The 14,137-nt window shown below is 40.0% G+C and overlaps 1 protein-coding gene across 1 annotated transcript; it reads left to right on the forward strand.

Moving 5' to 3' along the window:
* The first annotated feature begins 5,356 nt into the window (after positions 1–5,356).
* C20H1orf52 (chromosome 20 C1orf52 homolog) lies at positions 5,357–13,834 on the forward strand. Its single transcript, XM_061121495.1, has 3 exons — positions 5,357–5,659; positions 6,298–6,496; positions 11,993–13,834. Exons 1-3 carry the CDS (start codon positions 5,384–5,386, stop codon positions 12,064–12,066), a joined length of 549 nt encoding a protein of 182 aa, XP_060977478.1. The 5' UTR covers positions 5,357–5,383; the 3' UTR covers positions 12,067–13,834.
* The last annotated feature ends 303 nt before the right edge of the window (positions 13,835–14,137 follow it).

Here is a 14,137-nt window from a genome sequence, read left to right on the forward strand (position 1 = left end):
GTTCACTTTTTTAAATTGTTTTAAAAATTAAGAATTTATTTTCTAGAGCAGTCCTAGGTTTATGGAAAACTTGAGCAGAAAGTAGAGTTCCCATATATCCGCCCCCGTCCCCTGTTTGCTATATTGATATGTTCAGTCGCTAAGTCATGTCTGACTGTTTGAGACCCACACCAGGCTCCTCTGTCCTTCACTACCTTTTGGAGTTTCCTCACATTAATGCCCATTGAGTCAGTGATGATATCTAACCATCTCATCCTCGGCTGCCCCCTTCTCTTTTTGCCTTCAATCTTTTCCAGCATCAGGAACTTTTCCAGTGAATTGGCTCTTCACATCAGGTGGCCAAAGTATTGGAGCTTCAGCTTTAGCATCAGTCCTTCCAGTGAATATTCAGGGTTGACTTCCTTCAGCTTTGACAGGTTTGATCTCCCTGCTGTCCAAGGGACTCTTAAAAAGAGTCTTCTCCAGCACTACAATTTGAAAACATCAATTCTTTGGTGCTCAGCTTTCATTATGATCCAAGTCTCACATCTGTACATGACTACTGGAAAAACCCCAGCTTTGACTATACGGACCTTTGTAAGTGAAGTTATGTCTCTACTTTTTAATACATTCTCTAGGTTTGTCATAGCTTTCCTTTAAATATTAAAAATGTTTTAAAATGTATATACTTAACAATTGCATAAAATATTGTTTGATGAATCATGTAGTAGTATAATCAATGCTTAGTTTATACAATGATTATTGACTTGGGGGAAAAAATAGCTAACCAAGGAGCAAATCAATCTTTTAGTTGTTAAATGTACTCTTAGGAGGGTTTTCTGAAAGGAGAGTTAAATATAAGCACAGTTTGTGAGTAATTTTAGCGCTGCTCCTAAAGTCCTCACTCTGAACTTCACATTCTACTTAATTATCAGACAGTTGTCCTGTGGTGGTTCTCAAACTTTTCTGCCCATTTTAGAATCACCTAAAGAGATTTTAAAGATCCCAGTCCCAGGCTACACCCCATTACCAATTAAATGGGAATGTCAGAATGTTTGGATTGTGAAAGACAGTCATCAGAAGTGTGTCAAAATTTTCCAATGTGCAGTAGTGTTTGGAAACCACAGTCTTACTGGGGGCCAAATACTGGGGCTTGGTGTTTGCACATGTGTGTTACTGTTTTCAGCACTAATACCAACATTGCAAGGAAGGTTTTATTGTTACTTTGTTTTGAACAGAGAAACAATCTCTAGAATTGAAATCTAGACTGTTTGACTTTAAGGTCAGTGTTCTTTCTATAACTCCATGCTCTTTTTTAAAAAAAATTTTTTTTCTATTTTTATTTGCTATGTTTTCATTGGAATATAATTGCTTCACATAATTTTGTTAGTTTGTTAGTTTTTGCTGTAGTTCTCTTGTTAACATTTCTCAGATGGCAGGTAAGAGTGGACACTATTTTTTCACTCATTAATTCAGTATTTACGGGTACCTATCATTCGAGGTGCTACACATAACAGCAATAAACAAAACAGACCAAGTCTGTGTTCTCATAGAGAACTTGTATTCTAGTTGGAGGACATAGAAAATAAACAAGGAAACCCAGATAATTCTAGCTGCCACAGATACAAAATGGGGCACGTATGAGCTAAAAAGTAACTTGGACGAGAGTATAACAGCATGAGGGAGCTCCTCTCAAAGCAGGCAACATTTGAGCTAAGCCTAAATCATAAGAAGGAAGGGGCCAGCTGTATGAAGTTCTAGGGAGAAGTTTAGGCAAACTGTGGACCACAATAAACTGGAAAATTCTGAAAGCAATGGGAATACCAGACCACCTGACCTGCCTCTTGAGAAACCTATATGCAGGTCAGGAAGCAACAGTTAGAACTGAACATGGAACAACAGACTCGTTCCAAACAGGAAAATGAGTAAGTCAAGGCTGTACATTGTCACCCTGCTTATTTAACTTATATGCAGAGTACATCATGAGAAACGCTGGGCTGGAGGAAGCACAAGCTGGAATCAAGATTGCCGGGAGATATAGCAATAACCTCAGATACGCAGATGACACCACCCTTATGGCAGAAAGTGAAGAAGAACTAAAGAGCCTCTTGATGAAAGTGAAAGAAGACAGTGAAAAAGTTGGCTTAAAGCTCAACATTCAGAAAACTAAGATCATGGCATCTGGTCCCATCACTTCGTGGCAAACAGATAGGGAAAGAGTGGCTGACTTTATTTTTCTGGGCTGCAAAATCACTGCTGATGGTGACTGCAGCCATGAAATTAAAAGATGCTTACTCCTTGGAAGGAAAGTTATGACCAACCTAGACAGCATATTAAAAACCAGAGACATTACTTTGTCAACAAAGGTGAAGGCTGTGGTTTTTCCAGTGGTCATGTATGGATGTGAGAGTTGGACTATAAAGAAAGCTGAGTGCCAAAGAATTGATGCTTTTGAACTGTGGTGTTGGAGAAGACTCTTGAGAGTCCCTTGGACTGCAAGGAGATCCAACCAGTCCATCCTAAAGGAGATCAGTCCTGGGTGTTCGTTGGAAGGACTGATATTGAAGTTGAAACTCCAATACTTTGGCCACCTGATGCGCAGAGCTAACTCATTTGAAAAGACCCTGATGCTGGGAAAGATTGAGGGCAGGAGGAGAAGGGGACGACAGAGGATGAGATGGTTGGATGGCATCACCGACTCAATGGACATGAGTTTGGGTAAACTCTGGGAGTTGGTGATGGACAGGGAGGTGTGGTGTGCTGCAGTTCATGGGGTCGCAAAGAGTTGGACATGACTGAGCAACTGAACTGGACTGAACATCGAGTGCACAAGTCCTGAGGCAAGAATAAGCTAGTGAGGATAATACAGGCAGGAACGTAAGAGGGATGACTAGGGAATTCAGGAGCCTGGATTGAAAAGTAAGATTTCACAGATAGGATCAGATATGGGAGGATTTATAAACCATTGTGAGAAGTCTGAATTTTCTTCCTTCTTTTTCAGTTCAGTCGCTCAGTTGTGTCCAACTCTTTGCGACCCCATGAATCGCAGCACGCCAGGCCTCCCTTTTTCCACATATATGCCTCTATATACTTAGTCTTTTCTTGAGTTAGTGCTGCAGCTCGCAAATCTGACTGCTGCCCCTTCTCTCCTCATTAAAGGTGATCTGTTTCTGTAAAGTGCCGGTCTTGTTCTTTTTCTGAATGTCACCTTCTCTAACTCCCTTACCCTACAGGAAGATCCCCTGGAGAAGATAGGCTACCCACTCCAGGATCCTTGGGTTTCCCTGGTGGCTTAGCTGGTAAAGAATCTGCCTGCAATGTGGGAGATATGGGTTCGATCCCTGCGTTGGGAAGATGCCCTGAAGAAGGGCATGGCAAACCACTCCAGTATTCTGGCCTAGAGAATTCATGGACTATACAGTCCATGGGGTCACAAAGAGTCAGACGCGACTGAGCGACTTTCACTTTTCACTTTTATGGAGGGGTTGGAGGCTATGTCCGAATGACCAATCCCCAGTAAAACCTCTGGAGACTAAGGCTCTGGTGAGGCTCCCCTGATGGCCCCATGCAGTCCCCACACATCTTTGCTGCAGAAGTGAGCACTGTCTACACCTCCCCTGGGAGAAGACAACCAGAAGCTCTGCATGTGGAAGGCTCCAGCATTCTGCCCCCTATATCTCTTCCCTTGGTTAATTTTAATCTGTATTCTTTGTCTACAGTAAACCATTGTTGTTCAGTTGCTAAGTCATGTCTGACATAGGCATCCTTAGGTGTGGTCTGTGAATGCATACCACTGATACCAACTTTACACTGATACCAACTTTACTGCCTTCATGTGTGTATCATTCTGAGTTCCCCAAAAGTCAAAGATTTCTAGTTTCCCTGGTGGCTAAGCAGGTGGTTATGTTATTTACTAAAAGGGAGGGACACAAATGTAAGAAGCAAGTAATATGGAAAAACAATTTACTGATCTTTAAGTGGGTGTTTGAGACCTGGCCATAGGGAAAGTTTAAGAGCCAAGCAGAGGTGTAGTTCAGAGCTTGCCTTGCAGAGACTGGATTTGGAGACCCGGCTGTTGAAGTCACAAGCATTAAGGTTAATACTCTGGAAAGGGATGGTCTGACTTGCAACTCTGTAACACCTGGTTAGTAAGTGTTGCTGAACGATGGTATAGTACCGTTGGGAACCATTGAAGAAGGAATTCATAAGGCCTGGACTCCATCTCAGGCCATCCGTGCTGGTCGTGCGTGGCCACCTCTCCAGTGGACTCTGAACTCTGTGCTTAGCGCCTATGGGAATGACAATGGAAGGATAAGACCCCCTCTGGGCAGGGGAATCTTAAAGATCACATCCTGGTTACTCATTGCCTAAGAGGAAACATACCATAATCACCCCTGTCTCCGGACAGGTTATAAATTTTTTTCCGTATCTATCAGGATGTATCACAGGCTTATCGATTATTAACTGGTTGGAACGTGACCACGGGCTTATTGATTATTAACTGTTTGTAGCTGCGGGCTTATTGATTATTGACTGTTTGAACACATAACACGTGAATGATGGGGTTATTGTAGTTGTATTTACCCTTCCTTTGTTTATGTAAGTCTCAAGGAAATTGGGGTGGTGGGTTTGGACACGTACACATGGGGTATAAAAGATTTTCACCAATGCTGATCGGGGTCCTCAGCTAAGAGGAGACTCTGCCTTGGGCCCGCCGGTGCAATAAACTGCACTCCACTATCTGCATTGCCCTTCTGAGTGAGTTTGTTTCCCGGAGAGTGTGGCTATAACACCATCAACACTTAAGGGCCATATGGAGCAAAGCCATCACTGAAGGAGGCTGACAATAAGAAGCCATAGAGTTTGGAGGATCCCTCAGAATGGTGTGATGCAATGCAAGAGAAGTTCCAACAAAGAAGGTTGTTCAGAGTGCGCTGGAATGAGGTGAAGCAGGAGAGAATTCTGCTTGACCACTTACCCACAGAGGTCTTCCATGACGACACAGGGGACGAGGCATTTTATTTTGAAGAGATGCTGCGCAAACAGGAAAAAATCCCGGTCTCACTGGGCAAGGGCTTTAAGTAGCAGTTAAAATAAATGTTTTCAGCTCTTCTCTGCCTTTAATAAACTCTTACTATATCTGAAAGTTTGGTTGCGACTACCGTTTCAGGATCTGTCTCTTTTCAAGGCCTCTCAGTAATGAGCATTAGAACTCCCTGTTTAGGACGTGCGCGGCCAGCCTTCAGCCTCAGTCCCCCAACCCGGGCGCAAAAGCGCGACGCAACCGCCAGGGGGCGCAAACCTCCGGCCCATCAGCGAGGCTTGGGGCGGGGTCAACTGCGGGGCGGGCCCTGGAGTGACTTCCGGTTTCCGGCGGAGCCCTGGGCGGACCGGTGCAGCAGTCATGGCAGCGGAGGAGAAGGATCCTCTGAGCTATTTCGCGGCTTACGGGAGCAGCAGCTCAGGCTCCTCGGACGAGGATGATAACAGCGAGCCGGAGGAGACAAGTCGTAAGGCCCAAGATCCAGCGAAGTCGGCCGGCGGCTATGGGAACAAGGCGGAGAAGCGGCTGCCTGGACCAGACGAGCTGTTCCGGAGCGTGACTCGCCCGGCCTTTCTTTACAATCCGCTCAACAAACAGATAGACTGGGAGAGGCACGTCGTCAAAGCTCCAGAGGAGGTGAGGTCCCCGACCCCGTTTCTCGATCTTGGTCCCAGCCTCCGCCCCCTTCCTCCTGAGCCCCGTCTTGGGGACCAGCTGTCCGCCCTTCACACTCAGTCACGCCCTGCGGGATGCCGCACCACCCTCTCCCACCTCCAGCCCTGGGGAGCCCGGGCCCCTTTCCCTCAGCCTGGTGGGTGTCATACTGGACCCGCAGCCCCCGCCCCCTTGTGAGGAGACCCAAACCTCCACACTCGGTGCCCTGACCCCGCGCGGCGAGGACTAACGGTGGTGACTCCCCCGCCCCCCTGCTGCAGCTTCTCCCCGAGACCCCTTCCCTTTGACGCCGAAGTGCCTGCGGTGCTGCCTCCAAGACAGTGTCTGCTGCAGCCTCCTGAAGGGGTCAGCCTTGGCGTAGTATCTGAGACTGGATTCTTCTTTGGTAACTAAAAGTTATTAGCTTTATTCGTACAGGGAACCCTTTGGCTTTTCGCTTAACAGTATTGTGATTTTGATTGAAAAATGTGTCTTTAAACCTTAAAAAAAAAAAAAAAGTCAGCCTGAACAGTAAGCGAACGGCAGGGAGGTGCATGTGCCCACATCGATTATAGAAACCTCGGTTCGTCACAGTGCTTCTTAATGTGTTTGCTTAACAGCCTCCAAAGGAATTCAAAATATGGAAGTCAAACTATGTACCACCTCCCGAGACCTACTCTACAGAGAAGAAGCCTCCCCCTCCAGAGCTGGATATGGCAATAAAATGGTCTAACATATATGAGGACAATGGTGATGATGCCCCACAGAATGCTAAGAAAGCTAGGCTTCTGCCAGAAGGGGAGGAGACAGTGGAATCAGGTAAGGAAAGTTAGACTCCAGTGGTAAACCTTTTGATCCCTGTGATGAGTTTTAAAAGAACGAGATATTTAATGAATGAAACTTAAATCTATCAAGTTAAACTGATTATGATGGTCTTTGGATATCTTTTGCTCTGTTTTTGAGAAAGGTCATAAAATATTCAAGATTTAAAGTGAAATCTTTGATATCTCAACCAGTATTATGTGTGATTTATGATGCCTGTTGTTAGAGCAACATGAGTTATTTCATAAACTCTTTGTTGTAATCCCAGTTGGGAAGTGGTGAAGGTTTTACTTTATATTAAAGCAGTTGTGCTTTAGAGCTAAAATTAGTGTCACAAAATGAATTTCTTACCATTAATACATGATTAAAAATAGTAGTAAGATAATGACTTAGTTGTCTTGCCATAGTTCATAATATTGTGATTCCATCTCTTGCTTGGATTTTAAGTGTTAGGTAGTTAGAATAGGAAAAAGGAGTCATAAGTAATCACAGTAATCTCTGCTTCCATACTTTTACCCACTCCACTTTCTGGCCTCACTTGCTTAAAACCCTTCACCAGCAGCAGAGTCAGCCCTCTATGATAGACTACCTTTCTCTCTGCCCTCATTTCACATGGCCCCCTTGTAGTACTTTATGTGCTCACTTGCGTCCAATTCTTTGCAGCCCCATGCACTGTAGCCTGCCAGGCCCCTCTGTCTATGGCATTTTCCAGGTAAAATTACTAGAGCGGGTTGCCATCTCCTAAGATCTTAAAATTCAGCACTGAATAGACCAAGCTATTTAATGGTCCCATACCTTTAATGGTTCCATATATGTCTCACCTTAGTCTGTGGTTAAATATCTGTTCCTCTATACCCTGTGTCACATGCATGTGCATGCTCAGTCACTCTGTCATGTTTGACTCTTTTTCATGTCCAACTCTTTGTAACCTCATGGACTCTAGCCTGCCAGGCTCCTCTGTCCATGGGATTTCTCAGGCAGGAATCTTGGAATGAGTTGCCATTCCCTTCTCCAGGGAATCTTCCCCGCCCAGGGAACCAACCCGAGTCTCCTGTGTCTCCTGCATTGGCAGGTGAATTCTTTACCCACTGACCCACCTGGGATTCCATGGATGGCACTTACAACTTTTTATGTGCTCTTTGTTCTTAAGTCTGTCTCCTTTATAAAAATGAGTTTCTTAAATACCAGGATCCAGGGGTTATTTATGTTTGTATTACTATTTGTAGTACATTTTAAGTATTTAATGGATTATTGGACTAAATATTTTTGACTGTCATTTTTATAGAAGAGTGTGCTGATCACACTGTTAAATAAATTTCTGATCTTCCCATAATACAAGTGCTACTTAGCTCCTTTTACAGCTGTAGAGAATTTTCTTGTGAGAGAAAGGGTAACAAACTGGTAGATGGTCTTTCTCCAGTTTTTGTTTGTTTGCGTTTTTTAAGGAATAGGATATTTATTCAGATCTAAAGTATCTTTTCACAAAATTATTACTTGTTAATTCCAAATGGAAAAAAATAGTAACTTCATTTTGGAGTTACTTCATTGTAGAGAAAGAAGCCTGGAAGACACGATTTTAATCAAGGGATGAAACGGAACATCGTAAGTAATAGGACAAATCAAAACTGAGTGTCACTCGAACACAGCATCACGTTGGTGATATTCCTGTCAAACACAAACACATCCAAATTGAAGGATATTCCACAAAGTAATGAGATGAGTCTTCAAAAGTATCAAGATCATGAAAGTCAAAGAAAGATTAAAAAAACATTTTTGACTAAAGGACCCTAAAGAGATGGGACAGTTAAATGCAGTATACACTCTGAAGTGTATACTCTCTTTCATTTTCCTTTTTTTTTGTTTGTTTTTTTTTACTATAAAGGATATTACTCTCCAGCTTTGATTCTACCTGACTTTTCCATTTCTTTCATGACTTCTGGTGTGAATTAGAAATCACTAGTGAAGGCATATTTTCAGTAAATGGCATCTTTTTGGAGATGCCAAATGAAGTGGACATTTTAAATGCCTCATATCTTATAGTAGTTTTATTTAGTTAATAAAAAGCACTTTTGCATAAATTACCTTTAATCATTACAACCCCTTGTGAAACCATTAGGGAAATGTCAAACGAGAGCTTATGTGACTTGTCCAAGGTCACAAAACTAGACAATACCAAGCTCTAAAATAATACTTTTACATAAGTTTTCTAGTTTATTACTCTTAGCAACCTAGTACAGAGTTAGCACGTTTGTTATTACTCTTTGTAGACAAGAAGACAGTTGCAGCTTAAAGAATTTGCCTAGCTTCACACAAGTAGGAAGAGACAGAATAGGAATCAGATTTTTAAATGGAAATGATGTCTTATTAAACTGGGGTTTAGTCTCTTGATGTTTTCCAAGCCAGGGAGCTTGAGGAGTAGCTGTCCTGTGGGAAGAATTGGCAGTAAGGCCATTAGAGTTGATGTTCAATCCAGGGTGTCAATAGGCTGGTGCTCTTCTATCTTTGTTCCTGTGTGGAAAAGCCTAGGCTTATATACCAGGACTAACAAGTAGAAAGAATTATCTTTTTTTCCAGCTTGCTTTTTAAATTCAGATAGAAGAAAATATGTGTCAGATAGTGCTGCTAGTCCCATGATAATTTCTGACCTTTTGATCATACGATGGCCCTCTACTAGGAAGCGGATGTTGGCGATGTCAAAAAACAAAAGGCTCCCAGTGCTCAGCCAGCTTACAGCTGGACTATGAGATTGAAAGATAATACTGAAATCTTCAGTTCTGACTTTAATGTTGGTTGTTGAGTATAACTGTCCTTTTTCTGTAATAAACACCTTCCTTCTTATAAGTGATTTTTGCCATTTCAGCCTCCTGCACCATGTTAAGGTCGACTCCCATCATCTTCTTTTAGCTTTTTTTAAAATTCGTAAAATATCTTGTATTAGAAGTTCCACACTCTTAAATTATCTCATTTGTTAGATTATCAGATAACTTTGATTTTACTTTTCTTCTCATTTTCTGCCCTTTGGCCTCTTTTGGCAGTTAATTCCTAAGTAGAAGAAGCTGGGAAAAATTCAAAACTCATTACACAGCCTTACTACTTACCAGCACTTGTTTAAAGAATATATAAAGTTAGTTTCTGTTAATAATTTAAACTTGTTTGCTTCAAGTGACGTGACTTCCATATAAAACAACTGCTTCCTTACTAGTGCATCTGCAGTATATAGCACAGAGTAAGAAACTCAGTCAAGTTGATGAGACACTTCAAGTTTTTGTTTTTTTTTTTTTAACTAAGGCAATGCCTTGTTAGATCACTAGATGGCATTAGCTCGTCTGTTCAGCCACTGGTAGGAAGTTATTTTTCTAGCCTCAGTAGTTTGTTTTCCTTGTTATTCAGTAAGTGCACTTGTAGTAAGTGACATACTGAAAGCAGAAGTGTCTCAGGATCGCCTTTTTAGTATGTTAGCAGTGCATTTTCTAGTAGAGTTTAACAGTAATTTCAATTTTTATATTACTAGTGAAAAGAATCTCAAAAGTCAGTCATGGTGATAATGAAAATCAAATTAAAAAACAAAGACCTTGGCTGGTTTGGAAGATGCATTACCTGCTTTGATACTAATTATTGTCCATATCAACAAAGAAAATATTCTGAATATGGTAGTTATCAGAAGGGAATTGAAGGCTTAGGGTTTGTTTTTTGTTTTTTTTAATTTATTTATGTTTGGCTGAGTTGGGTCTTAGTTGCCTCATGCAGAATCTTTTGTTATGGCACTCGGACTCTAGTTGTGGCACATGGGCCCAGTAGTTGCCATGCGAGGACTTAGCTGCTCAAAGGCAGGTGGGATCTTAGTTTCCTGATCCACATCCCTTATCCTGCAAGGCAGATTCTTAACCACTGGACCACCAGGATAAGTCCCAGCCTAAAGTTGTAAGTTTATTTTTCCCATAATGAGTTTGTGATCTGAAAAACAAATGAACAAACAAAACAGAAGCAGACTCCTTGATAAAGAGAACAAACTGGTAGTTGCCAGTTGCCTCTGGTAGTTGCCAGAGGGAAGGAGTTAAGGGGACAGGTGAAATATGTGAGCGGGATTAAGAGGTACAGACTTACAGCTATAAAATAAGTAAAGCACAGCGGTGTAATGTACAGCATAGGGGATATAGTCAATAATATTGTAATAACTCTGTACATTGACAGGTGATAGCTAGACTTATTGTGATCATTTCATAATATATAAAAATATCAAATCACTATGTTGTACACCTGAAACTAATGTTAGTGTCGATTATAATCCAATTTAAAAAAAAGAGTAGTGACAGAACTCCTCAGTCTCCATCAGAAGAATATCAAAAAATAACATGTAAAAATGACTGTGAAGTCATTTTGTAAATGTGAAGTGTTGAGTAATAACAATGACATTGGCGTTGTTCTCTTGACTGTTAATAATAAAAGGGAAGTTGAAAAAAAAAGTCTGTGTTCTATATCAGTTGGCTTCCCAGATTTTTTAATATGAAGTCCCCTTTCAGCATCAAAACATTTTTAACAGGCTACCACATGGGTAGTTATTGAACTTCGAGTATCTCTTGATTGAGAAGTAAAGTACAAAGAATTCAATGATGTGCTTAAAATAAATTTGCACTTTATAAATCATAACATCTCCTACGTGTAATTTATTCCATCTGTGTGGAGTTCTTAAAATAATGCCACACGTTTGTTCAGGGATGGGAATTAACAGCTGCTCTGTGCTACCCTGTATTTTGTTGAAATGTGTAGCTGGATTGTTTTAATTGAATAAAAGGGCCCACTGTTCGAGATTTTACAATATTTTTATTTATTAGAAATTTTCTGTGACTACAGATACTAATAACATTTTCAAAAAGTGTAAAGGACGTGGTTTTAATTTGAGGTTCTTCTCCCCTCCCCTCTCCCAATTCTCCATAATATGAAGGGGGGGGAAGAAGCCTGTTTTTGTCTTGCCATTGGAATATTCTGACCCTCCTGGGAATGGGGGAGAAAGTAGAACTACCTACATAGGACAAAATTGAAAATACAGTTTCAGTGAAACATCTACCTGTGAGTGCTTTTTTAACTTCAAAAAGTAAGTGTGGGGGTGGGGATGGGGAGATGAAATAGGGAGGGGAGTTGTTTGTGGGGGAGAGAAGGCAGATTAGAAGGGAAAAACTACCAGATAGTCACTTAAATAATGTCGTGGTTAAATTGACATCTTCTTTTGTAAAAAAAGAACAGAAAATATCCCATTCTTAACATGTAGATTATGTATTTAAATAGTCACCATGTATATACTGTAGAATATTTGAGAATAGCTTTATCAGAACAAATTTGATTTTCTTATTGTCAGCTGCCTTTAAGTTTTTTTTTATTGGAAAACTGAAAGAAACATTAGTTGAGGATGATGATTTTGGTATAGAGTCAATGAAATTTTAATGCTTAATATTTTTTTAAAGTTACTGATTGAAACTCTTCCTTTCCTATTTAAAGATGATGAAAAAGATGAGCATACTTCTAAAAAGCGCAAAATAGAACTGGGAGAACCAACAAAGAAGAAAAAATAGACAAGAATGACAAGAATCTTTGGACTGCAAAACTTGTTGAAATGGGTCTTTTTGGCAAATTAAGTTGATACTGTAAATTATTATGAAACAACATCTCCATGGAAATATATGTTAATTAACTAATGAGTATTCCTGCCAGAACTTTCCACTATAGAATTCATTTTTTATTTAAAAATATGTATTTAAAACTGAAATGGTGACTTGTGATTGTGTAATTGACAATGCTTGGAAGCATTCTTGCTACCGCAGAATTGGTGACATGCTTTGAGTTTCATCCCAAGTTGACATGCCAATGTTCTATGAACCTTTTATAAAGGAGTATATTTTTAAAGTAAATATATTGTAATGTACTGTGAACTTGTAGGGTGCTTTTCAACAGTGTTTGTACAGTGTAAATAGATCATGGAAATAAATTTACCGATATTACTGCATAATATTAACATTTGAAAATCTGTGACAAGTACCCTCCTTGCCATGTGACCTTCTGATAGTGGATATTTCCATTTTGGAAGTGCCTCCCGTGTTCAGGGTGCTTTGTGCATGTATTATCTCTGATCTGCAGCCTAATAAAGCAGGTATTAGTAGCCTCATTTTATAATAGAGATTAATTTATCCAAGGTTACATAGCTAGTGAACAGTGGATTTGGGATTTAACTCAGGACACTTGAACTCTGGAAATCACACTAAACCACATATCTGGCAATCTGCATTTAGTCATCTCTTAGGAACTGCAGTTACCATGTTTTCCAGGTACTCTTCTGTGGTAATCAGGGGAGATCTCCTCTCCTGATTATATTACTGCACTTATCACATACATCTTATGTTATGATCTTTTGTTAATTTGCCTCTTAAATAGTAAGCTTGCCAGAGATAAGGATCTTCTACCAGTTGCTAGATGTAGCAAATGAAATTATAGGACAATCAGTTGAATTTGAATTTTAAATAAACAACAAATGATGTTCTAGTATATGTGATATTTGGGACATAATTATACTAAAAATTTGTTTATCTGAAATTCAAATATAACAGCATCTTCTATTTTATCTGGTAACCCTACTTCCATGTGTTTTCTTTATGCAGCTCCTATTTTAATGCTTTGCATATGATAAAATCAACAAGGGGTATTTAGGGAGATGATAATCTTAGATTTGACTTACACAGTCCAAAATACAGTGCAGTTGTTTATAACGTTTTTGAAACATGAAAAGTTGTGTACTCATCAGTCTTTCCATGATTCTTATGCCTTTAAGAGATAGGAGTTATAGGACTTTATTGAGTTTTTTAAAATCCCCAATCTGAATATTTTCCCCCATACTGAAAACCCAACATTCAAAAAACTATAAAATTTGTTGAGAGCATAGATCAAGTAGATTAAAGTTTGTAAAAGTCGTTAAAAGGATGCTAGTCATAGTGTTTTGTGAATTGAGGAAGGGACATGAGTGTGATAGCTTCCAGAGTATCTTAAACTGAAAAATCCAATTCTATGGCTGCTTATTCTCCTGGTTTATAACTATCTGAATTCCAAAGTTGAAGTAATTGATACAGCATGAAACCTTTTGCTTAAAGTTGAAGTCTTTGTGCGTGAATAATTAGGAGGGCAATGGTATCATATAACAGGGAGTGACATCAACTGGTAAAACGTGAGTCCCATATGACAAATGGGAATTACAAGGTTGTGATTCCCAAGTCTGGAAAAATCTATAGTCAGAACTCATGTATTGATGGAACATATATCTCAGAAAGTATTGAAATAAAGCATTTAAAAAACTAACATGAACACAAACTACAGAAAAATGCCCACCAAGCCAGTGTCTGAAAATCTTTTTTTTTTTTTTCTGAAAATCTTTTTTAACCTCTTTTTATCATTGATTGTTTCAACTCCTAACTTCCATCAGTCAGTTTTTGATGGAGAACAAAGGATCACTAGATCAGTCCCTAGTGGTTCTTTGAGCTTCCTTTCCAGAAGGTAGCAGAATGGGGGAGGTGAGTGTTGTAACATTTTATCTACAGGACAAGTAGTTACTACACTTGTGAGATTATTAAGCAACTGATGGCAGATGTGCACCTATGT

This window comes from Dama dama, chromosome 20 (genome assembly GCF_033118175.1).
Source record: "Dama dama isolate Ldn47 chromosome 20, ASM3311817v1, whole genome shotgun sequence".
NCBI classification, from domain to species: domain Eukaryota; kingdom Metazoa; phylum Chordata; class Mammalia; order Artiodactyla; family Cervidae; genus Dama; species Dama dama.

What these genes read in the sequence shown, in the direction of transcription:
- C20H1orf52 (XM_061121495.1), top strand. Translation starts at nt 5,384, where the DNA reads ATGGCAGCGGAGGAGAAGGATCCTCTGAGCTATTTCGCGGCTTACGGG. An exon ending in TCGTCAAAGCTCCAGAGGAG is followed by an intron (nt 5,660 to 6,297) that starts GTGAGGTCCCCG and finishes TTTGCTTAACAG; the next exon opens with CCTCCAAAGGAATTCAAAAT. An exon ending in GGAGGAGACAGTGGAATCAG is followed by an intron (nt 6,497 to 11,992) that starts GTAAGGAAAGTT and finishes TCCTATTTAAAG; the next exon opens with ATGATGAAAAAGATGAGCAT.